Raw genomic sequence first — 26,227 nt, forward strand, 5'->3', positions numbered from 1 at the left:
CATAGAGGAATGGGAGAAACTCGGCAAATACAGGTGTGTCAATCTTGTAGCATCACCCAAGAAGATTCCAGGCTGTAAATGCTGCCAGAGGTGCTTCAACAAAATATTGAGTGAAGTGTCTGAACACTTTTCTAAATGTGATCCTTAGGGGTATTTGTTTTAATACATTTGCAAACATTTCTACAAACCTGTTTTTGCTTTGTCATGGGGTATTGTGTGTAGATGAGGAAAAAAACAATTCAATCCATTTTAGAATAAGGCTGTAAAGCAACCAAATGAAAGTATTCACACCCTTTCTTCCCCCAAAAATATTCTCACAGCCTGAATTTTAAATGGTTTAAATTTAGATTTTTCTTTGTCACTGGCCTACACACTAACCAATAATGTCAAAGTGGAATTATGTTTTTGGGAGTTTTGACTAAATATTAAATGAAAAGCTGAAATGTCTTGAGTCAATAAGTGTTCAACCCCACGCCTAAGGTTCAGGAGTAAAAATTAGCATAAGTTGCATAGACTCACTTTGTGTCAATAATAGTGTTTAACATGTTTTTTGAATGACTACCTACCCTCTGTACCCCACACCCACAATTATCTGTAAAGTCCCTCAGTCGAACAGTGAATTTCAAACACAGATTCAATCACCAAAAGCAGGCATTGAATATCCCTTTCAGCATGGTTAAGTTATGAATTCACCTTCAGATGGTGTATCAATAAACTCAGTTGCTGGAGAGGAAAGAAACTGCTCAGGGATATCACAATGAGGCCAATGGTGACTTTAAAACAGTCACGTAGTTGAATGGCTCTGATAGAAGAACACTGAAGATGGATCACCAACATTGTAGTTACTCCATAATACTAACCTAATTGACAGAGTGAAAAGAAGGAAGCCTGTACATAATAAAAATATTAAAAAACATGCATCCTGTTAGCAACAAGGCACTAAAGTAATAATGCAAAAAGTGTGGCAAAGCAATTCCATTTTTGTTCTGAATACAAAGTGTGATGTTTGGGGCAAATCCAATACAACACATTATTGACTCAAGACATTTCAGCTTTTCATTTTTAATTAATTTGTATTCAGTGATAAAAAACAATTTCACTTTGACATTATGGGGTATTGTGTGCAGGCCAGTGACACAAAATCTACATTCAATACATTTGAAATTCCGGCAGTAACTCAACAAAATGTGAAAAAAAGTAAAGGGGTATGAATACTTTCTGAAGGCACTGTATCATTGGGTCCTACATTTCAGCACTACGAGAAAGGGCTCATTCGTTACTGTATTACAATAAAGCAGCTACCAGAATGACCACTAGCGACAAAGCTTTCACTAGCGACAAAGCCCGTTTTTTGGTGAATTCACTCACCTGTTCACAAATTCGGACTCCATTTTCCCTGTACAACATGTAATGGATATAATGAAAAATGTGAATTTGTCTTTTTCTCTCACTTTGTGACATCAGGGCTGGCAACATTGCAGAATGTGAAACTGAAAGAGACTCTGTTTCCATTTAGCCTAAAGTTAAATCTTGCCCGAAAAATAAGTGTGCCTTTTGTATGTGTCTTCTAACAGGTATTTTTCCAACAAACAAACAGGGGTGCCAGTGACACATTGTGGACAGAGTAACTGCTTCTTTCTGCTGTTCCTCCACCGTGCTCTGTAACCCACACCCTACTCAATTATTGACACAAGCAATCTCATTAGGTTTAATAGAGTGGACTCATCAGAGCACCAGAGAGAGGGATAATGACAGAGAGAGAACATGTAGTTTTTTCCCTGTCCTGATGTGTGCCATTGTGTTTTTGGTTGTTGTTGCATACTTGCAGTTGTCTGTGTGTCTATCTTTGTGTGAAATAGAGAGAATTTGGCAGGGCGGTACATGTAGTATGAATACAAACAGAGACAGTACCAGCTAGGCTACTGCCCACACAATTGGCAAACAGTTGGTGTTCAAAGTTCGCAGGCTGGTCCTAGAAGATGAGACACCTCATGATAACAACTGTGTTATATAAATATTCATACACATAGCTTATATATTATACAGCGCCAAGCCAAACCGCCTGACTCAAGTCATCTTACTTACCCCTGCTAAAATAGGAACCAGCTCACTACCCCTAACACTATCCCCTCAGCTCTGTTGTCTTACCACCCCAGGAAACAAAGACATTCCATCGCAAGAACATTTAAGTCATTTAGCAGAACACATACACCCAGCCATAAAACTGACCATTCCTGTTCTCTTCTTTCACGACCCCCTCTGCTCTCCTGTATCAGATTTCCTGACACACAAATACCTTCTTGCATGAACACACACACCTTACCCCCCAGCTCAGTCCAGGTCAGGGGGCTCAGAGAACAAGACTCTGCTATGCACCAATGGGGCCCGCTCTGGCTAGAGAAAGGCCCGCCTCCAACTCTTTGTGACCAGTCAGAAGACCAAAACGACAAGACTCCACCTACTTCATTATATGTATAAAAATGAATGTAACCTTTGAATAAGGCCTCTTTTTCACCTGACCCCTCATCGGGTTATATGAACTAGATCTGTGCACGATGTAGAACAAGATATCTTTGACCAATAAACGGCCTTTTTGATGCACCTGATTCCACTCTGTCCAGCGTCCATGATTTGGTCTCAACTCTCCAATATTTAAACACTAACAAACTTGGTAGCAGAGGATGGTTATTCCTAAATTCGATCTATGATAAATTGGTGTGAGAGGCGAGACAAATCATCCGGTTCGAATCAGACGGAAGAGTGACCGAACCAGGAGAAAATCAGCCATTCATCTTGCCTCAGGAAATCTGATCAGAGCGCTCTACTAAAAGGTACGCAAAGCCTGTTAAATCGAAATCTGCATATTGTATCTTAGCCTAAACCAAATTTTGATCAGAAAGTACTGGGCGTGAGTATGAATTGTTGCCAAATTATTTTTTACATAAGAAGGCATTGATTAAAGATATCTTGTTTTGAAAGATTTTTTATTTTTATTTTTAAATAATTGGCCTATACTGTGTTATTTTAATAGGAATGTGTGAATCGTGATTGACCAATATGTTAGATTCCTCCTGGGACCCTATTTGTTCTGAAATCTGCATAGAAAACTGTCCTAATTATATATATATTAGGTTGTGTATAGAGGTGACGTTAAATAGAGGCTGTGTTTTAACATGTAACGGACACGATTATGAATGTTGGAAATTCAATGAGAATTTCATACGAATGAATGTGGTGATAGATGAACCGAATCTGCATGTAAAATGTCCTATTGATACGTTGTGTACTATCGAATAGGTCTTGTGGAGGTGTGGTTATAGTTAAATGATAGATGAACCGAATCTGTATGTAAAATGTCCTATTGATATCGAATAGGTCTTGTGGAGGTGTGGTTATAGTTAAATGATAGATGAACCGAATCTGCAAGTAAAATGTCCTATTGATAACGAATAGGTCTTGTTGAGGTGTGGTTGGATTGAATGAATCTGCATGAAAAATGCCCTGTTGAAAAGCTGTCTACTATTTAACAGGTTATGTGAGAGGTGTAGTCGAGTGGATGTAGGATGTGTGAGTTTGGCGTTCCACTAGACAGAGATCGGGAATGATGTGACCATTGCACATCAAACAATAACATAATATAACCAGAGTTGACTAGAGATTTTGAGACCGGGGAAATTAAATTGAGAGAAACGTTTGTCGCGGAGTAAACCGCTAGGTTGGGATACGTACCTGGGCTATTATGCACACGTGCTGATAGACAAAGCTACCTTAGTAGTCGAATGGCCGTGCAACTTTGATTGACAGCCGCCGGGCTAAAACACTGATTTTCGCTTTTTTCATTGCTGTTGATATTGCCTAAAGTTTAAAATTGTTCTGACAATTGTTATAGAATCGCTTGAATTTACTGATATAGGTTCATAAAGGCAGTTACTGAATTATTTACAGAAAGTATTTAAATTATTCGCTAAAAAAAAAACTTCTATTTTTCTATTGCCTAAAGTTTAGAATTACTCTGACAATTGTTATAGAACCGCATATTTTCACTAATATATTGTTCCAAAAGGAAATCGCCGAATCATTTCTAGAAAATACCTAAATAAATCGCTGAACAAATTCAAATTAGATGCCGGAGAAGCACACACGTGGATGCCACCACGTTACTGATAAGATCTTTCTGTGAGAGGGTGGGGGCACATGGGAGAAGTCTGAGCCAGCACTACAGTACATCCCTGGTCTCGATCAGGGACGGGCTGAGTATACAAAGATAGAAATAAGCTACACAAAGGACTGACTAAAACCTAGATGAACGCATTATACACACTATCAGACGAATTAGATAACAAATGTCTGCAGCCACCACACCCAAACTCGGATTCAGTGATTATTTAGATCAGAGTATAATTCATGGAGCGGGAGGTAAAGAACAGTATGAGAAAGTGGAGAAAGTGTGGAAAGGATTATGGTTAAAATGGACACAAGCAGGTTATTTTAGAGGAGGGACCGCCTATAGGGGGGAATCTCCAAGATATGCAGAAAAAGCTACTGGAAGACGTAGGGAAAGCAACGGCAAGTGAGACAGAGAGGAACAAAGCTCATTGGTTCAAGAAGGAAGGGACTATAGAGAGAAAGCGGGCAGAAGCAGAATTGAATGTAGGAACATGGGCTATAGAGGAGTGTAGGAGGGTGCAGCTAAAAAAAAAAAATTATTAAAAAAAACACACCAGACATGATGTGCGTGGCATCGGGGGATGTTAAAGCTCTGCCTGAGAACTTGCCCACGGCTCCCCCTGAGGCCGCTTCTCCCTCACTATATCCACAATTGACAATGGAGGCAGTTCAGCCCCCGCCATACTCAAAGGGACAAAATCACCGGAGCCCGTCACACAACCCATTCCTGCCCAGGGCACCTCCCACAATACAGGCTCCAGTTCTGAGAATATACCAAGGGGAGTTAAAAGGGGAAATGACACTGGGGACAACGGGTGGCCATATTGTATGTGAACAGCTCGAAACTGGGACTCCAGGCGCAGGAGGCCTCCCCCAGGAACGGAGGCCGCAATGCTCCTCTGTGAACTCTCTCACCTCTGAAACCAGAGGACACCTACAAACAAGATTAGATTCAAACCACTCTCCCCGCAGCAACAGCAATGGAGAGGAAGAGGAAGTGGGGGAAACCCACCTCTGCAACACCATCAACCAGGACCCAGTTCCCCGCAGCAGTCAGCACCTGCATACAACTACCCCGGACCTACTCACATGCAACAGCAGCAGGGAGGATACAACCAACCGCAGTTCCAGGGAATGGCAGGGAACACCATGCCCTGGCCATGTAGATGCCCACCATCCACGGCAGGAGAAGAGAGACAACACTTTCAACAGCACACTGAACCAACTATGATGTGTGAAGTTGAGGGTGTCCCCCATCAGTTCCTGGTAGACACAGGATGCACCTATTCTACTATCAAGATCCCTCAAATACTACTGAAAGTCTCCTCCCTCTTCAACACCTGATCGCCCAGCAAGAATTATGATGATGCCACTCCAGCCGACGCCCACGCTGTCTGACACCCAAGAAGTGTACTGGCTAAAATGCCTACCCACAGGGCCTACCACCCCTCACATCCAGTTTAAGTTCAACCAACGGACAGCTCAAATCTACACTCTGCACCCATACAAGACTCCCCAAGCTGAGATCCATTGCACACTCAATGCAACAGAAACTGATGACTGCCTCTACACTGAAGACTGGGATGAAGACATGATGCACCTGACCCCACCTATCAGGTGTTGTACCAGTGGGTGTGGCCCAGAGGGGGTGGCAGCACCGGTCATCCTACGACCAAGGAACCTCCATGCACCCCTGGCCTGGACGGCTGAAGCATCAACAGCTTTTGCACTCCTGAAAACAGATCTATCAGCGGCAGCAGCGCTGACTGCACCTGACTACAAGAACAAGTTCCATTTGGATGTTTCTGAAAAGGAAGGATTCACCTCATCCGTCCCATTCCAGAAACAAGAGGGGGAGAGAAGGGTCTTGATGTACTACTCTTCCAAACTTGACCACATTGAGGTAGGACAGACAACATGCTCCAGATACGTTGCTGCAGTAGCAAAAGCTATTGAAAAAACAGCTCACCTCGTGATGACACCCTTCAATCAGCCATCATCCCTCAACCAGCACCTGCCCAATTAGCTGAAATCATCAGATTGACGCAGGCCCTCATCAGAGGAAAAGGAAAGACTGTGAATATCTATACAGACTCAGCCTATGCTCATGGAGCAGTCCACATTGATGGACCCAGAACTTTTACGAGAAGCACATGGCCCCACACACGAAGGCAAACTAAAGACCCTCCAAAAGGTCTCGCATCTGGTGGCACCCTCACATAAAAAATATGACTGATTTATTTTATGACGATGATTTATTTTGTAACGAATGCAACATATGTGGCAGCCACAAGCTAAAGAAACCATATCAAAACACCAATGGGCTCATACCCATTACATAATGCATGTTTTCAGGATATTAGTATAGATTACACCGATATGGGCCCCGACAATGTATCTAAAGATAAACGCTATCTCCTAGTTATGATAGATAGGTTCTCCAAATGGGTAGCAGCAATACCAACAGCGAAGGAGGATGCTAGATCAGTCGTTAGGTGGCTACAAACCAAACTAATACCCAGGTATGGCATCCCAAGAGAAATCATATTTGACAAATGGCTCACAATATTTGGCATAACGCACAGATTTGGTTCTGTGTACTACTCCCGGTCCCAAAATCTGGTGGAACGTTAAACCAAAAGCGGAAAGCTAAGAGTCATGCCTGGTCCACCAAGGGAGGGAGGTCATATGCCCGCCCTTGATGTACAACAAATTGTAATGTCTAATTATGTGAAAAAACTGACGGTTCTCTCTGCAGCACTCTCTACCCAGGTTCACAAGGTCCAGGAGGGGGAGTCTGCCGGGGGACACGCAACCACTGAAGGTAAAGGTTGGGTGACTGGGTGATGGTTAAAAGTCCACAAGAGAAAGTGGCTGGAACCCAGGTGGACTGGACCGTACGAAGTGAAGGAGGTTACTTCACACTCAGTCCAGGTCAAAGGTAAATCAGGCGCACCTTGGCACCACCTTACACATTGCACCCCAGTCCCAACTCCTTCCAGAACACTGACAGAGGTCAGAGCTGATTTGAACAGCCTAAATTTGATTCCAAATGAAGATATTCCTGACTCAGGTAATGGGGCATCAAACCCCTATTCCTGATACATTCCTAGCACCACTCCCTTCAATCTCACACGCACCAAACGTAGCAATACACCTACAGACCCACCATGCACACCAGACAAGTTTAGAAGCACCACCTTATGTATACCCAAGAATGCAACCGCCACCATTATGCTATAGTTTTCACGTCTTAAAAGACGTGAAGAGGGGGACTCAAAAATTTGGTTCCTACCAAATTGTTTGTTTTGCATCATATTCTCTGGATAAGAGCGTCTGCTAAATGACTTAAATGTTAAATGTAAATGTAATATTCTAATTCTATAGTTTTCACGTCTAATAAGACGTGAAGAGGGGGGATTTGTTATATAAATATTCATACACATAGCTTATATATTATACAGCGCCAAGCCAAACCGCCTGACTGTCATCTTACTTACCCCTGCTAAAATAGGAACCAGCTCACTACCCCCTAACACTATCCCCTCAGCTCTGTTGTCTTACCACCCCAGGAAACAAAGACATTCCATCGCAAGAACACATACACCCAGCCATAAAACTGACCATTCCTGTTCTCTTCTTTCACGACCCCCTCTGCTCTCCTGTATCAGATTTCCTGACACACAAATACCTTCTTGCATGAACACACACACCTTACCCCCCAGCTCAGTCCAGGTCAGGGGGCTCAGAGAACAAGACTCTGCTATGCACCAATGGGGCCCGCTCTGGCTAGAGAAAGGCCCGCCTCCAACTCTTTGTGACCAGTCAGAAGACCAAAACGACAAGACTCCACCTACTTCATTATATGTATAAAAATGAATGTAACCTTTGAATAAGGCCTCTTTTTCACCTGACCCCTCATCGGGTTATATGAACTAGATCCGTGCACGATGTAGAACAAGATATCTTTGACCAATAAACGGCCTTTTTGATGCACCTGATTCCACTCTGTCCAGCGTCCATGATTTGGTCTCAACTCTCCAATATTTAAACACTAACAACTGCGTCAGCCAGGGCATTGAATCGTAGGCCAGGGTGCGACCAGAAATAACCCTGTTAAGACACTGTGCCCTACAGTTGAGGTTTAAACTCTGTGGTTGGTCTCTCTGTCTTGTTACCATTCAGGAAGGGACTTTCCCAGAGGACAGTTGTTGAATTCCTTCTTTGAAGGTATCCCAATGGGCACAGATTTCAGGTCAACGTCTAGTTTTGATTTACGTTTGATTGAGTTGTCAACTAACGTGATTTCAAGGTGAAATCAATGGAAAATGTTAACCATGTCAATGGATTTAGGTAAAACATTTGGTGAAAATAATAATATTCCTGAAATTCCTTTACATTGATGACTTTTTGAAAATCCAATCACTTCTTGCACTTTGATTTAACGTCATCATGGCCAGCACAGACTGAAATAAGACATGTTGTTATTCCACATTTTATATTCTATGGGAGTTATTGGAAGAACGACTTGGGAGCATTCACTAGGTTTGAACTAGTTGAGAACACCAATTGGCTAACAGCTAACTAAACTCATCAAAAAAAGAAATGTCCTCTCACTGGCAACTGCGTTTATTTTCAGCAAACTTAACATGTGTAAATATTTGTATGAACATAACAAGATTCAACAACTGAGACATAAACTGAACAAGTTCCACAGACATGTGACTAACAGAAATGGAATAATGTGTCCCTGAACAAAGGGGTGTCAAAATCAAAAGTAACAGTCAGTATCTGGGTTGGCCACCAGCTGCATTAAGTACTGCAGTGCATCTCCTCCTCATGGACTGCACCAGATGTGCCAGTTGTTACTGTGAGATGTAAGGCACCTGCAAGTTCCCGGACATTTCTGGGGGAAATGGCCCTAGCCCTCACCCTCTGATCCAACAGGTCCCAGACGTGCTCAATTGGATTGAGATCCGAGCTCTTAACTGGCCATGGCAGAACATTGACATTCCTGTCTTGCAGGAAATCACGCACAGAACGAGCAGTATGGCTGGTTGCATTGTCATGCTGGAGGGTCATTCATGTCAGGATGAGCCTGCAGGAATGGTACCACATGAGGGAGGAGGATGTCTTCCCTGTAACGCACAGCTTTGAGATTGCCTGCAATGACAACAAACTCAGTCCGATGATGCTGTGACACACTGCCCCAGACCATGACGGACCCTCCACCTCCAATTTGATCCCGCTCCAGAGTACAGACCTCGGTGTAACGCTCATTAGTCGACGATAAACACGAATCCGATCATCACCCCTGGTGAGACAAAACCGTGACTCGTCAGTGAAGAGCACTTTTTGCCAGTCCTGTCTGGTCCAGCGATGGTGGGTTTGTGCCTATAGGCGATATTGTTGCCGGTGATGTCTGGTGAGGACCTGCCTTACAACAGGCCTACAAGCCCTCAGTCCAGCCTCTCTCAGCCTATTTCCGACAGTCTGAGCACTGATGGAGGGATTGTGCGTTCCTGGTGTAACTCTGGCAGTTGTTGTTGCCATCCTGTAGCTGTCCCGCAGGTGTGATTTTCGGATGTACCGATCCTGTGCAGGTGTTGCGAGGACGATCAGCTGTCCGTCCTGTCTCCTTGTAGCGCTGTTTTAGGCACCTCACAGTACGGACATTGCAATTTATTGCCCTGGCCACATCTGCAGTCCTCATGCCTCCTTGCAGCATGCCTAGGGGACATTCTCGCAGATGAGCAGGGACCCTGGGCATCTTTCTTTCGGTGCTTTTCAGAGTCAGTAGAAAGGCCTCTTTAGTGTCCTAAGTTTTCATAATTGTGACCTTAATTGCCTAAACGTCTGTCGGTAAACTGTTAGTGTCTTAACGACCGTTCCACAGGTGCATGTTCATTAATTCATTGAACAAGCATGGGAAACAGTGATTAAACCCTTTACAATGAAGATTTGTGAAGTTATTTGGATTTTTACAAATGATCAGTTGAAGACAGGGTCCTGAAAAAGGGACATTTCTTTTTTGCTGAGTTTTGCTACATCACCAGCTAATGTACTACAAAAAATCCCCTTTTCCACATTTTGTTACGTTACAGCCTTATTCTAAAATGGATGAAATATTTTATTTTATCAATCTACACACAATACCTTATAATGACAAAGCAAAAGCAGGTTTGTATACATTTAGGTATTCAGACCCTTTGCTATGAGACTCAAAATTGAGCTCAGGTGCATCCTGTTTCCATTGATCATCCTTGAGATGTTTCTACAACGTGGCTGTGGAGTCCACCTGTGGTAAATTCAATTGATTGGACATGATTTGGAAAGGCACACACCTGTCTATATAAGGTCTCACAGTTGACAGTGCATGTCAGAGCAAAAACCAAGCTATAAGGTTGAAGGAATTGTCCGTAGAGCTCCGAGACAGGATTGTGTTGGGCACAGATCTGTGGCCAGACGGAAACCGCTGCTCAGTAAAAGGCACATTACGGCTCGCTTGGAGTTTGCCAAAAGGCTCTCAGACCATGAGAAACAAGATTCTCTGGTCTGATGAAACCAAGATTGAACTCATTGGCCTGAATGCCAAGAGTCACATCTGGAGAAAACCTGGTACCATCCCTATGGTGAAGCATGGTGGTGGCAGCATCATGCTGTGGGGATGTTTTTCAGCGGCAGGGATTGGGAGACTAGTCAGGATCAAGGGAAAGATGAACGGAGCAAAGTACAGAGATCCTTGATGAAAACCTGCTCAAGAGCGCTCAGGACCTCAGACTGGGTCAAGGTTCACCTTCCAACAGGACATTGTCTTGGCTATGTGCTTAGGGTCAATGCAGGAGTGGCTTCGGGACAAGTCTCTGAATGTCCTTGAGTGGCCCAGCCAGAGCCCGGACTTGAACACGATAAAACATCTCTAAATAAAGGTGTGCCAAGCTTGTAGCATCATACCGAAGGAGACTCGAGGCTGTAATCGCTGCCAAAGGTACTTCAACACAGTACTGAGTAAAGGGTCTGAATACTTATGTAAATGTGGTATTTCAGTTTTTTATTTTTCAAACATTTGCAAGAATATCTAAACCTGTTTTTGCTTTTTTTCATTACAAAACCATTTTAGAATAAGGCTAAATAAGAATAAATAGTGTAACAAAATGTGGAAAATGGCAAGGGGAATGCTTTCCGAATGCATTGTATGTAAATGAGAGATTTCTGTATTTCCTTTTCACTAAATTATCCTAAAATGTATACAAACATGTTTTCCCTTTGTCATTATGGGGTATTGTGTGTGGATGTGTGAGACAGAACACTCACATTTGATCCATTTTGAATTCAGGCTTTTAAACAACAAAATGTGGAATAAGACAAGGGATATGAATACTTTGTGAAGGCACTGTAGCTCAGGTGAAGACAAGGCTCATAAGTGATTGTAATGAACTCCCATGAGGGGTACTGAAGGAGCCTTGGGGTGCACCTTTTAACTAACTACGATACCAGAGAGTGTGCCCTGATGTTGCACCTGCAATCTGGTTATGACCCATAGAGATGGCTGCCATATACACGTTCAATGTAGATGGGGCCTTTCCTGCAGCCATGAGCTCCTGGAGGAAAGTGAAAATGACAAATTAGGCAGGAAGGTGACATTTCTGCATGGTCGTCACATCACTTCCTGAACACATTTCACTTGCAGGAATACAGGGATCGCATAGAGCAGGCATCGTCTAGATTTAGCCGCTGGCCGTTTCTTTCATGAGTGGATGGTCAGGGGGCGGAAACATAATTACAAATCATGTGTAGACTGCAAATTGACCGCAAGAATCCCAAACAGATATGTGACTAAAACAGAATTGTTTCAAACCTTTCTTACCTTTGTATATACAGAACAAAAATATATTTCAATGATTTTACTGAGTTACAGTTCATATAACAAAATCAGTCAATTGAAATAAATAAATTAGGTCCTAATCTATGGATTTCACATGACTGAGCAGGGGCGCAGCCATGGGTGGGCCTGGGAGGGCATAGGCACACCCATTGGGGAGCCAGGCCCACCCAATAAGAATGAGTTTTCCCCCACAAAAGGGATTTATTACAGACAGAAATACTCAGTTTCATCATCTGTCCGGGTTGCTGGTCTCAGACGATCCTGCAGGTAAAGAAGCCGGATGTGGAGTTCCTGGGCTGGCGTGATTACACGTGGTCTGCTGTTGTGAGGCCGGTTGGATGTACTGCCAAATTCTCTAAAATGACTTTGGAGGTGGCTTATGGTAGAGAAATTAACATAAAATTATCTGGCAACAGCTTTGGTGGACATTCCTGGAGTCAGCATGCCAATTGCACGCTCCCTCAAAACTTGAGACATCTGTGGCATTGTGTTGTGTGACAAAACTACACATTGTAGAGTGGCCTTTTATTGTCCCCAGCACAAGATGCACCTGTGTGTTGATCATGCTGTTTAATCAGCTTCTTGATATGCCACACCTGTCAGGTTGATGGATTATCTTGGAAAATGAAAAATGCTCACTAACAGGGATGTAAACAAATTTGTGCACAAAATTTGAGAGAAATAAGCTTTTTGTTATGAAACATTTCTGGGATCTTTTATTTCAGCTCATGAAACATGGGACCAAGACTTCACATGTAATTTATATTTTTCTTCAGTATATATGATCACATCTCTATTATGCTTGGGAATACTTGGGAACAGATTAAAAAATTTAAATCAATTGGAGCCGATTTCCTGGTGTTTTTAGAGTATTTTATGTCCAACAATTATTATTATTTTTTGCCCAGAAAAATTGGGGGGCCAAATAAAACCATCCGAGGGCAATCCTGGAGCTACAAGGCAGTCACATTCAGGGGCCACACCCACAACTTCAGTATGCTGGGTTTGCCAAAGCTTGCCATTCACCTGTGACAGGTCCGCTCGAAGAGGGAGTTCCTATGGTTGAGAGCTGTACAAGGTCTGAAAACCAGTGATGTTGTGGCCAATGTGGAGCAACAAGTAGAACTGAGCTGGACATTGGGGGGGGAGTGGGTTCTGTGCATAACGCCCGCTCGATGTCCGCGTCCAGCTCCCACACTACCGGTGCCACCAGACAAGAGGCCGGGAGTATGGGAGTGGGATCCATGGGCCGCTCCTCTGTGTGACGAGGTACTCATAGTGCCCTGAGGTGGTACTAAATGCCGTTTTCCACTCGTACCACACCTTGATCTCGTACCACACACTCGTACCACACCTAACTGTACCACACCTAGATCTGGTTGATGCAGACCTCCATCCTTCTTCACAAAAAAGAAACTCGGGGAGGCAGGTGAAGTGGAGGGCCGAATTTACCCCTGCTCCAGGGATTCGGAGACAGAGCCGCCGTCTCCTCTTGTGACAGGGGATACAAGTGACTACTGGGAAGTGCTGCGTCTACCAGGAGATTTATCGCACAATCCCCCCGTCGATGGGCTGGTATTTGAGTCGCCTTCTTCTTACAGAAGGCGAGAACCAAATCGGCATATTCAGAGGGGATGTGCACGGTGGAGACCTGGTCTGGACTTTCCATCGTAGTCGCACTGACGGAAACCCCTAAACACCTCCCCGAGCACTCTCGTGACTATCCCGTGAGAGCCCTCTGTTGCCACAAAATAGTGGGGTCATGACAGGCCAACCAGGGTATACACAGCACCACGGGAAATGCAGGAGAATCAATAAGGGAAGATAAAAAAATTATCCTTGTGATCCTCCCGCGTGACCATGCCCAGTGGAGCGGTGGCCTCCCTAATTAGCCCCGACCCCAATGGTCAACTATCTAGGGTGTGAACTGGGAAGGGCATATCCACTGGAACAATAGGGATCCCTAAACTATGGGCAAGTGATCTGTCAATAAAGTTCCCAGCTGCGCCTGAATCTATGAGCGCCTTATGTTGGGAATGCGGGGAAAACGCAGGACAATTAATATACACAAACATATGTGTAAAAGAGGGCTCTGGGTGAGCCTGGTGCCGACTCACCTGGGGTGACACAAAAGTGCCCTGCCTGCTGCCTCGACTCCCAGACGAACCTCTCCAGCACTGACCGGCAGTGTGCCCTCTGCAGCCACAGATGGTGCATTCACATAAAAGAAGTGTGTTCCAAGAAAAAAGTTTTTTTTAAATGCTTTTTGTTTTGGCGTGTTTCTGTGTATGCTTCAATTGCCTCTGTATCGGCTTCAGATGCTTCGAGAGAAAGTTATACTCCTGCCCATATGAAGCTATCTTACTGGCATTGTCAAGTGTGGACTGTCTGTCTCGGTGTTGGTGGACTCGGTTAAGTGAGGACCAGTAGCCTACAGGACCGCTGAGCTCTGTGATCACTCCAAGCTAGGGAATAGTAATGCTGGATCAACAGGCTGGTATGGCAGTGAAGCGGGGACTGGCACGACACCACGAGTCAACAAGTGCCAACAACAGGTACAACAAGCTAACTAGCTATGGTAGCATTGTGTGGCTAACTTAGCTAGCTAGCTATGAACTAACTTCTGAGGTAACTGACGTCTCTATGTGGCCGTGTATGGAAATTGTCTTTCTGGGCCGGGGAAAGGTTCAATTGTTATGTTGTTTTGTTTTATGTTGTTATATATGTTTTGTATTTTTTCAAATCAAACAGTTTGCGATAGTTTCACTATGATTGGTGTTAAAACAATTCTAATTAAATTATTAAATGAAATCATTCTCTACCTTGACCACAAAGTATTTAAAAAATGCATTGGTTTGTTATGAAAAGGAATGCTATTAAACATTTGCATTTAAAGTATAACTTTTTAATGTATATAAAGAAAGTACATATAAATCTAACCATTCAAAACTAATACAATCTAAGCAGCATAATAGAATATTGCACCATATCAAAGAAAAATAAATAACAATTTGCAAAACTGCAACATCCCAAAAATTGAAATAAATTACCTCCATTATGGCATCTGCTGAAGGATTCCTTCGTGCTGCATCCCCAGTTGCTCTCTCGTCAAACAGCAGATGTTTGTGGCACTACTGCTGGTTTTCTGCTCCCGCTTCATCCTGTTGCTTCTCTCTGACGGCTGGCTGTGATTTGCTGCAGACCCTTACACAGGAGTTTCACTTTTGAGGCTGTCACATAGCTGAAAAGACAGTAACTTATTAGTTCAGGTTCATGTTTTGTCTACTGATTCTACATTCTCATCTACTGCTCATAAATATATATAATACTGGATTAAATAATGATGTAGTAATAACTGCTTACTGTACCTCTCTCCACTGATCTCCACTGTGACCTGCTCAAAGGGTTCCAGGACTCTGCACACCTCCTCCCATTCATCTTGGGTCAGAGCATCAACAGGTGCATTGACAATGGCCAGGGTAGAGATTATAGCATCCTTTGACTCAAGAAACCACTTCAACATATAAAATGTTGAATTCCACCTTGTAGTGCAGTCTTGTTTAGGCCTCAGCTCAGGCATCCCCATCTGGCGTTGTGTAGACTTTAGTTTTTCAGCACCTACTGTGCTCCTTCAGAGCATCTCTTACAATCAGGTTGATTGTGTGGGCAAGACATGGATGATGGGTCCATTTTAAGATTTTCATGGCTTTGCTTATGTTACAGTGTCCCCAACAGGTTAAGGCAAACTGCAGTAGCTTTTTGGACTCTTTCCAGCACTGAAGCCTGTGTGCTCCCATAGTTGTGGAATAAGTGATTTTGAAAGGGTTTTCCTGCTTGGAATTGTGTACATTGGATTTAGACTATTGCTATAATTTCTAAAACCTCTGTCCTCCACGATCGAAAATGGCTGGAAATCGGTGGCAATCATTTTAGCCAATGCAATATCAATTTGGCCTTGTTTTGCTACAGACATAGACTTCGGTGCTGTGGGTCGCGGAGTAGGCCTACTTGACTGAGTGGATACTGGCTCCACCACTATCACTAGCAGGCCCGCTAGTTTCTCGAAGCTCCGCTACAGCTAGCTTCACAGTTGGGTGCACAGTTCGCATAAACCGGTGTAGCTTGTGCGTAGAACCGGCTTTATATGAGATTTTGTTTTGGCAAATTCTACACTGTGCTCTAACATTGTCTTGTTTATTAAAATGCATCCAAATGCTACTGTGCTTTAGACTCATTTTCCAGCTGTTGTTTTCACAGCTGTCCTACCTCTCTCTTCGTCTGCTACGTGTGTGACTGTGAGCGAGTTGGCTCGGCCCTCCCTCGCGCATCTTTGGTTCATTGGTTGACACAGCGTGTCTGATTGACAGGAACAGCAGGTGAGGCTATTCGTCTGAGCAGACGGTCAGAACGAATGTGTGTGCGCTTGAGCATTTAGGCCTATATTATTTTATTTTTTTCGTTCTTTGAATTAGTTAATCATATTAATTTAAATATGTTGATTATTTATATGTAAAAAAAATATATAAATATATTTGGCTCTTCTGATATGTGAGCCGGCTCCCAACGTTCACCGACAAGAGCCGACTCGTTCGCAAACGACCTATCACTAACATAATCTAATTTACCTGGGATATATACAAATTAGTGTGATATTTGAGGCTCTCTCTCAATTGATTGTATATTGAACACACATATGATTTCAGTTCATGAGTGTGTGATATGGGGGTTGGAGACATGTTTATTTCGACATTATAAAGAAAACGTTTTATGTTGCAGATCACCTCCCGTCGACTTCACTCCTCGACTTTCGGCTACAGTCGGTTGCTTTAGCCTTACTAGTCAAACGAGCCCATTATTAGCTTTCAATGAAATGTCTCAACTGTAACAAAGAGACTATACCATTATGGTGCTTCTTCTTTCATCTTAGTTTCACTTCAAAGTAATTGCATTTTTTATGATTGGGTTATCAATGGTAAATATCTTTAGCACAGTAATGTCCTCTTAAAGATGTTTCATCAAAGATGGTTTAGAAACTATGGTCACTGGTTTCACCTCCCTGCCGGTCCCTATGCCTGGTAGTCCTTCGTTACCATAAACACAATGTAAAAAACAACTTTTTCTACCATTTCTCTTCATAAAATCTGATTGTACACCTAACCTTAACCATGCTAACGTCATGCTTAACCATAACCTTAAATTATGACCGAAAAGCTTAGTGTTGACTTTGTGGCTGTGCTAACTAGTGGAAACCCTCTGTTCCCTTGACGACGTAAAATGTGTGATTCAAAAACAGTGACGTCACCGCGCCATTCCCATGTTGCTTTGCGAATCCCAGTCGAGCGTTTGTTCGATTTGTTGGTCTAAACATTTGTCTCTGTCTGGGCTGGAGAATAAATCAAATTGATTTATTTTACAAAAAATCTAGCCAAACAAACCGTCTCAAACTTGGTGCATAACTGAGAGTCTTTGACGCTGCACGGTAGGTCAATCTGAAAAAGAATTGTGTGAGAAACAAGTTCGAACGTTTGGAGATAAACAATCACAATAGCTAACGTTAGCTAGATAGTGCTAACTTTTAGCCTATTCAGCGTGTTAATGGTAGTCTAGCTACTATCAGTGGCCTTATCTAATGGTGTTTAAAAGTGGCGCCCATGTTGGCTCTCTTGTCTTGAACTACGTTAGCTAGCTATTAATGCCTAACTAGCTAACGTTAGCTTTGTAGCTAGCTAGTGCAACGAGCACTCAGGTTTGTCGACTAATTAGCTAACGTTAGCTGTCTACAACATCGATTAGTATTTGTTGAGCAGACTGGTAGAACTTTAATACGAAATTCCAAGAAATCCGCATATTTCCACTCCTTCATCGAGATACATGAAAGTGGCAAGCGTAATGTTAGTTATGGGATGGAAGTGATGTTCACCCGTTCTGAGGCCTTCTGTCAATGGGCTAAGTTTACAGGTCACGACATCAATAAGCAATGCCAACAGGTTTCTGATGATACTATATACACGACAGAAGATAAATCGAGATTAGTGAACCAGCTGGTCAAGTCTCCACACAAAACGACCCCAATAGGTACAATTTTCAGAAGTAAAAGCAGTGCCATGAATCTGAGGTGTTGAGTTTATATACACCACGCAGTATAATATAGTAGTGGTTCCCAACCTTTTTGGGTTACTGTACCACCAAGTAAAATTTTCTCTGCCAGGAGTACTGCTGAAGTCAAGTCAATTTTACCAGTAGGCCAAGTACCCCTGGTTGGGAAACACTGTCATAGAGGCGGCAGGTAGCCTAGTGGTTAGAGCGTTGGGCCAGTAACCAAAAGGTTGCTGGGTGGAATCCCTGAGTTGGCAAGGTAAAAAATGTGTCGTTCTGCCCCTGAACAAGGCAGTTAACAAGGCCGTCATTGTAAATAAGAATTTGTTCTTAACTGACTTACCTAGTTAAATAAAAAAATTGACTTTTTTGAGGATCTGTGTAGATGACAATGTTTGAAGTTATATCCATGATGTATCTTTTCTGGGGTGAATTTATAGAGTGAAACGGAACAAAATGAGGAGGGACTTACCTGCATTTGTCCAATTGAAGCTCAAATTTTTGTTGCTTTTGCTACAGTGTCCAAATAATGAGTTGGTCTACTACGTCCCTGTTGTAGGGCGGCAGGTAGCCTAGCAGTTAAGAGCATTGTGCCGGTAACCAGAAGGTTGCTGGTTCAAATCTGCGAGCCGACTAGGTGAAAAATCTGTAGATGTGCCCTTGAGCAAGGTACTTAACCGTAGTTGCTCTGGATAAGAGTGTTCGCTAAATGACAATGTAAATGTGCTCCTTTACAGACATGGACCAGGACTATGAGTGTCGGCTGCTCAGGCAGATCAACATCCAGAACGAGAATGCCAGCCCTTTAGTAAGTGTATAGACTCAATAAAAGTTGTGTATTATTCTGGATTGACTTGTGTTGCACAATATCATTCTGTATTGAGGTGGCATATGATGTTACAGATGCCAACATCTAGATGTATTTGTCTGAATTGGTTGGCACACTCAGCTGACAGCATAATGTTCAGGGATTTCAAGAGTAAGTTGATGGGGCGTAGCATATGGTCATCTATCCAGAGCTGCAAATCCCCTGAAATTAGGTCAGGTGTACCAGTAGGCTGTACTAGAGAACCAGTTTGTGTATTATTTTCTTGCTAAACTATATCAGACATACATTTAGCCTAAGCAGAACACACTGTCAGTGTTTGAAGTTGACAGCTACTGAACAAAGACTATAGATTTTTTCAGATTAGCTTGACAATAGTCTGATACTGGCTCATCCCTTACATGTTTAATAACAAAACTGCTTTGTGAAGACTAAAGAGGATGTCTAATGTGTGACACGAGAGCTTTGCTGTCCAACAGTGTGTGAAGTCTAAAAGTTATGCTTTTATTCATTTAGTCGCTCTGTCAGATCCCCTGATGTTTTGTCTGCATTAAAACCACCTCTCTGATTGACCCCTACTGTTGACTTTACGTCGAGTTTCACCCCTCCCCTCTCCCTGTGGAAACCCATTAGAAAAAAGGCATAGGCTACATCTTAGAGCATTCCTTTTAACTGTATCTCTATTGAACACCTCATCTGCGAATCACGAAACCCCCTTTGTTAATTGTTTATCTCGCCTGGTCTCTGCAGATCTCATGAGCTATTAATGTGCAATGGTTGTCATTTTCTCATCTTTCGTGGTTCAATTGTCCTCTCTGTGAACGAGTCCCTCTCTGACCCTGTATCCCCTTCTCTCTCCCCATGAAGAAGGCCATAGATACAGTACGAGCCCTGACACCCACCAACTCCCCCCTGTCGTCACCAAGCAAACATGGCGACCGCTTCATCCCCTCCCGCGCCGGCGCCAACTGGAGCGTCAACTTCCACCGCATCAACGTGAGTCCCCCCACAATGAACTTCGGGATTTTTTTTGTGCCCCAAGTTTTATATCTGTGTTGATCGTGTCACTTGCTGGGTTTCTGTTTTCTGTCACCCTAATGAAGGGTGTTGTAGCCGCAACATGTCGGTGCATGTAATATTTTTTGCTATGCATTAAACAATAAAGGCTTTTAAAATTGTTCCACTACATGAGTGCCTTGATTACTTCCGGAAGTTTGGTTGCAAAGGCTTTTCCGGCATTGTTTACTATCCAGCATCAAATCATCTACAGTATTTCACCCCGTGATCAAAGAGCACCTCATGGATTAACTATAAACCAATGAAGCGCTCCTCTAATGTCTCTACATATTAGTCACTGTTAATGTTGTTGTGTAGGAGAATGAGAAGTCTCACAATCAGAACAGGAAGACAAAGGATGGCACTACAGACACTAGCAAAGGTGAGCCTCTTGACTCAGTTGAATTTATTGTGTTTCTGTAGTGTGCATTGAATCTGTTTTATTCATTCATTCCCATTAAAATGGAGATTAACATACCCCTCCCTCCTAGCGGACGGCCTGGCGTACTCTGCCCTACTGAAGAACGAGCTGCTGGGGGCAGGCATAGAGAAGGTCCAGGATCCCCAGTCAGAGGACCGTCGCCTCCAGCCCTCCACCCCCGCCAAGAGGAGCCTCTTCAGTGTACTTAACATAGGCCCTTGTACATTCTGTTGGAATAGCGTCTTTTTCAAAGCTACCAGGGCTAGTGTATTGTGTGTGCTGCAGTTTTAATTTGTTAGTCATACAACATGTTTACCTTTGACACTAAATATGCCAGTTGTTTGTGTTTACAGTATTCTGTCAGTGCCAAACGATCTCTACCCGAGGATGGCAACACAGTGTCTCCATACTCCCTGTCACCTGTTAGCAGCAACAGGTATTCGCCACTTTCACCTATGCATTGGTTTTATATTATATGGCTAACAGTGGTATTCTAGTTCTCCTCTCCCTCTCATTTCATTATAATTAGTATTTTCTGTGTCACATTGAATGAGTCATCCGTCTTGTCTCCCTCCTTGTAGTCAGAAGCTGTTACGGTCGCCTAGGAAACCCACGCGTAAGATCTCTAAGATCCCCTTCAAGGTGCTTGATGCTCCAGAGCTGCAGGATGACTTCTATCTCAACCTGGTGGACTGGTCCTCCCTCAACGTCCTCAGTGTCGGCCTGGGAACCTGCGTCTACCTCTGGAGCGCCTGCACTAGCCAGGTGTGTGTGTGTGTGAATGTTTGTGTGTTATCACACTGAAATCAGTGACACTGTCTCCATTTATCGCAAATGCCTCTCTCTCGTAAACTCTTTCATATGATGTGAGTTGGAAATTGACAATCTATGGATTGTGTCTTTTGGTCTTCAGGTGACGCGTCTGTGTGACTTGTCAGTGGAAGGGGACTCTGTCACGTCAGTGGGCTGGTCAGAGAGGGTGAGTCTGTCTGCTTTAACTCCTATGTGTTGTCATGTACACCCCTTATTTACAGTTTACCCTATACCTTCAGGACTCTGTAGTCCTGGCTCTATACGCTTCAGGGGGTGTGATGGATTTGCCCTGATACCATGTGTGTCTGGTTATTGTACTCTTTTGTGTGTGTGATTTCTCAAGGGGAACTTAGTAGCGGTGGGGACTCATAAGGGCTATGTACAGATCTGGGACGCGGCAGCAGGGAAGAAACTGTCAGTACTGGAGGGACACACAGCCAGAGTGGGTGAGTAGGAGGAGGCTGGCTGTCCTACAGAGAGAAGAGGAGAGCTTCTCCTCGGTAGTGCTGCAACAATGGAATATAATATCTAGTAATTCTATTGCTATGGCTTCATCATGAAATATTCATCCTTAAGTCAAAAGAAAACTATGAAAACTGAGTGCATTTCAGCTGTGTTCATATTTTTTGCTAAATCTCTCTCTCTAGGTGCGTTGGCGTGGAATGCCGACCAGTTGTCATCTGGCAGTCGTGACAGGGTCATCCTGCAGAGGGACATCCGAGCCCCGCCCCTCCAGTCAGAACGTCGTCTCCAGGGACACCGACAGGAAGTTTGCGGCCTCAAGTGGAGCACCGACCACCAACTACTGGCCTCAGGGGGAAATGACAACAAGGTACACACAGCACAGACCACCAGCTACTGGCCTCAGGGGAAATTACAAGGTACACACAGCACTGACCACCAGCTACTGGCCTCAGGGGAAATTACAAGGTACACACAGCACAGACCACCAGCTACTGGCCTCAGGGGGAAATGACAACAAGGTGCACACAGCACCGACCACCAGCTTCTGGCCTCAGGGGGATTACAGGACAAACACAAACCTCTTGAATAACTATTGTACACTCCTGCTTTTATCCTTATCCTATGGCATTAACTTCCCATAAAAATAACAATCCCTCCCCATAGCTGCTGGTATGGAACCACTCCAGCGTTCTCCCGGTGCAGCAGTACACGGAGCACCTGGCAGCAGTGAAGGCCATCGCCTGGTCCCCCCATCAGCATGGCCTGCTGGCGTCTGGAGGGGGCACGGCCGACCGCTGCATCCGCTTCTGGAACACCCTGACAGGCCAGCCCCTGCAGTGCACCGACACAGGCTCCCAGGTCTGCAACCTGGCCTGGTCCAAGCACACCAACGAACTGGTACGTAGGTAGGGGCGGCTTTTTAGGGTCATTCTGTGGGAAACAAACATTTGTATGAAATGTGATATTTTCCATATATTTGGCACAAAGACAGGCCCTTTTTAAAGGAAATCATTTTGACTCCTAAACATTTGTGACTAAAGTCCTTTTTACCTCCAGGTAAGCACACACGGCTACTCCCAGAACCAGATCTTAGTGTGGAAGTACCCCTCCCTCACACAGGTGGCCAAACTCACAGGCCACTCCTACAGAGTGCTTTACCTGGCCATGTCCCCAGACGGAGAGGCCATCGTCACAGGAGCTGGAGACGAGACGCTGCGCTTCTGGAACGTCTTCAGCAAGATGAGGTCCACCAAGGTAGCCAGACACCTCATATTGATTGGCGAACATAGATCTTTGTGCTGCGTTTGCCCCATATGAAGTCTACCTTTCAAATGATTTTGTTACCAATAACAACCCAATAAGCAAAACCACTGTCTCAGCTGATATAGAGGATTGTTGTGTTTTAGAGATCTGACCCCTGCTCTCTTCCTCTGCAGGAGTCTGTGTCTGTTCTAAACCTGTTCACCAGGATCCGGTAGCCAGAGGGGCGCAGCTGTCCGGCAGGGGGAACAAGTGGGCTGGGGGAACAAGCCCATAGGGAATAATGTACTGCACACAACAAGTCCGACCCCTTATCTCTTCCTAGGCCTCTGGTAGGCTAGGGTCCTTTCACATACCCAAGGCCAGGTCGTCAAGCCGATAGATGAGTCTTCTTCCACTGCCTCACCGCCCATCATAACCAGTGTGACATCACAAGGTCACACCACCATACCCATATTGGTGCTTTCCCCAGAAGAGGAAGAAGAGGACTCTGGAACTTTCCCCCAAGTGATTCTGTTTTTTGACAGACACTGTGCATACCTGCCAAATACGAAGTTTGTCCTTTTATTGAATGTTTATTTATTGTTTTTCTTTTTTTTTAACATCGTTATCACGTGTCGTCTGCTTCTGCAGCCTATGTTTGGTTTTTGTTTTCTGTGTGTTAATGTTTTCTGTGTCAGACTTTATGAAGAGCCTGATGCTTTTGTGTTTGTGCCTGCCTTAAAGGGATAGTTCACGTCTAAAATCAAACTCATGTTTTCACCATTGAATGTATGGAAATGTATGACATGCTTTGACTTCAGGGTGAGCTGTCCTGTACCTGCTTGTAAACTAGTGATGGTTAACCCTAGGGCTTGAGAGGTGGGAGCTCACAGGTTTTTTGCATGTTGTAGACCATTGTAATTTATTCACCCTGTAAAAAGACCTTTTTAAGTTCATTTGAAGTGTGATGATGCGTGATAATAATAATGGTGGAAATCTTGTTTTTTTTTTAATTAGAAAAAAATCTGCAATTGTAATTTGAGCAGTGGCCGCAAACAAACTACATATACTCACTTACAGTTATTATCTGTAAATCCTATTGTTTTGGCAGTTGTCTTTTTTCATTTTTAACCAGTTTCTATCTTAACCTACATTTACCTAGACACATTTCACATTATTGCTGTCTTGAGTTACAATTTCACTCAGTCTGATAATGGGCTAGTAGCATTCAGAACAGATGTAAATAACGAGGCATAACCTTTGCATTGAGACTTACCGTATACAAGAAAGAAAAAACTGATATCAAAAGTACCATTTTTAATCTTAATCAGGGTAACTTTTTTTCCTGGGTGTAGCAGGAACTGAAAGTCACTGTAAGAAAAGGAAAGCTGTTGATGGCCTCTTAAAGGCATTACTAGTGCATTGTGCTGTGTGTGTCTGGTAAAAAAAAAAAAAAGTGAAAATATATATATTTAGTCCATGGCACTTATCTTTTTCCTCAGCTTATGTTTTGCTCTTGACTCTAAGCAGATTTGAAAATATCTCATTTTGTTTTAATTCATTTAAAAGAAATGTTTAGGCTGATTTTTCTAGTGATTATTTTTCATTTTCTCAGTTTGGATGTGGTGTTGGAGTGAACTGGTGTGCCATCTTTGAATGAGTGGTATTTATTTGAGCTGTGTAAAAGTGTCCAGTAGTACACCCATAGCTTGTTCTGAGAGTTGAATATTATCTGAGAAAGGTGGAACGCTGATCTGTTCAGTGTATATACTAGCTCCAGTCCTAAATAAGCATTTGTACTCCTTTTATGCCACTTAGAAACAAATAAAAACAAAGAATGCTGCCAACTTGAAATGCCTAAAGAATGTTATGAAGATAAATATTTCTGTACTGAGAGAAACTGAATTTTTATTTTAAGAGAAAAAAAAGTGATTGTATATAAGGTTTTCGAGTATGTTTTTATCATCAACTGTCTATGAATGGGAATGTGGAGCATGTGTAATTGTTTGTATCAACTGTGTCTGAATGGGAATGTGGAGCATGTGTAATCGTTTGTATCAACTGTGTCTGAATGGGAATGTGGAGCATGTGTAATCGTTTGTATCAACTGTGTCTGAATGGGAATGTGGAGCATGTGTAATCGTTTGTATCAACTGTGTCTGAATGGGAATGGGAATGTGGAGCATGTGTAATTGTTTGTATCAACTGTGAATGGGAATGTGGAGCATGTGTAATCGTTTGTATGATCAACTGTCTATGAATGGGAATGTGGAGCATGTGTAATTGTTTGTGTGATCAACTGTCTGAATGGGAATGTGGAGCATGTGTAATTGTTTGTGTGATCAACTGTCTGAATGGGAATGTGGAGCATGTGTAATTGTTTGTGTGATCAACTGTCTGAATGGGAATGTGGAGCATGTGTAATTGTTTGTATGATCAACTGTCTGAATGGGAATGTGGAGCATGTGTAATCGTTTGTATGATCAACTGTCTATGAATGGGAATGTGGAGCATGTGTAATCGTTTGTATGATCAGCTGTGTCTGAATGGGAATGTGGAGCATGTGTAATTGTTTGTGTGATCAACTGTCTGAATGGGAATGTGGAGCATGTGTAATTGTTTGTGTGATCAACTGTCTGAATGGGAATGTGGAGCATGTGTAATTGTTTGTGTGATCAACTGTGTCTGAATGGGAATGTGGAGCATGTGTAATCAGCAGAACGTGTGGAATAATCCCTCAAGACATACATCACTATTGCTAAAGAGCTTTGATTGCTGTGTGTGATGAAGAATATCATACTATGAACTGAAGCCCTCTGTTAGATGGCTCTTGTAGCTGTCCCAATGCAAAGGAATGACCAGAGGACGTTGTCTCCTACAGCAGCATCCTCATCCACACCCCTGTTCCATTTCTGCACCAAGATCAGGCTGTAGTTCGTGCAGGTTTTTGCTGCTATTTGATTCAGAATAATCATTTGAATGTACAGCCTGGTCTTATAGACTAGTAAATGTACATCTAGGACATTAGTAGGCCTATGTTACATAAGACAGAAGGTCACTTAGGTCAAAAATGAAAGTAGGGTGGTCGTATAATGCGAATGTCTAGCAACCCAAAGGTTGTGTGTTTGAATCTCATGGACAATTTTAGCTAATTAGAAAATGTGCAACTACTTAGCATGATAGCTAACCTTAAAGCTTTTATTTATTTAACTAGGCAAGTCAGTTTCTTATTTTCAATGACAGCCTAGGAACAGCG

At 43.2% G+C, this 26,227-nt stretch overlaps 1 protein-coding gene across 1 annotated transcript; it reads left to right on the forward strand.

Annotated features, from left to right (window-relative positions):
• The first annotated feature begins 17,373 nt into the window (after positions 1-17,373).
• LOC115114731 (fizzy-related protein homolog) lies at positions 17,374-24,825 on the forward strand. Its single transcript, XM_029643213.2, has 13 exons — positions 17,374-17,531; positions 18,886-18,956; positions 19,842-19,970; positions 20,349-20,412; positions 20,522-20,652; positions 20,805-20,887; positions 21,033-21,216; positions 21,365-21,430; positions 21,608-21,710; positions 21,912-22,096; positions 22,393-22,626; positions 22,786-22,983; positions 23,166-24,825. The coding sequence occupies exons 2-13, from the start codon at positions 18,888-18,890 to the stop codon at positions 23,205-23,207; spliced, it is 1,488 nt and encodes a 495-aa protein (XP_029499073.1). The 5' UTR covers positions 17,374-17,531; positions 18,886-18,887; the 3' UTR covers positions 23,208-24,825.
• The last annotated feature ends 1,402 nt before the right edge of the window (positions 24,826-26,227 follow it).

Source organism: Oncorhynchus nerka, linkage group LG9b, assembly GCF_034236695.1.
Source record: "Oncorhynchus nerka isolate Pitt River linkage group LG9b, Oner_Uvic_2.0, whole genome shotgun sequence".
Lineage (NCBI taxonomy): Eukaryota > Metazoa > Chordata > Actinopteri > Salmoniformes > Salmonidae > Oncorhynchus > Oncorhynchus nerka.

What these genes read in the sequence shown, in the direction of transcription:
- LOC115114731 (XM_029643213.2), top strand. Translation starts at nt 18,888, where the DNA reads ATGGACCAGGACTATGAGTGTCGGCTGCTCAGGCAGATCAACATCCAG. An exon ending in TCACCTGTTAGCAGCAACAG is followed by an intron (nt 20,888 to 21,032) that starts GTATTCGCCACT and finishes CCCTCCTTGTAG; the next exon opens with TCAGAAGCTGTTACGGTCGC. An exon ending in CCAAGCACACCAACGAACTG is followed by an intron (nt 22,627 to 22,785) that starts GTACGTAGGTAG and finishes TTTTACCTCCAG; the next exon opens with GTAAGCACACACGGCTACTC.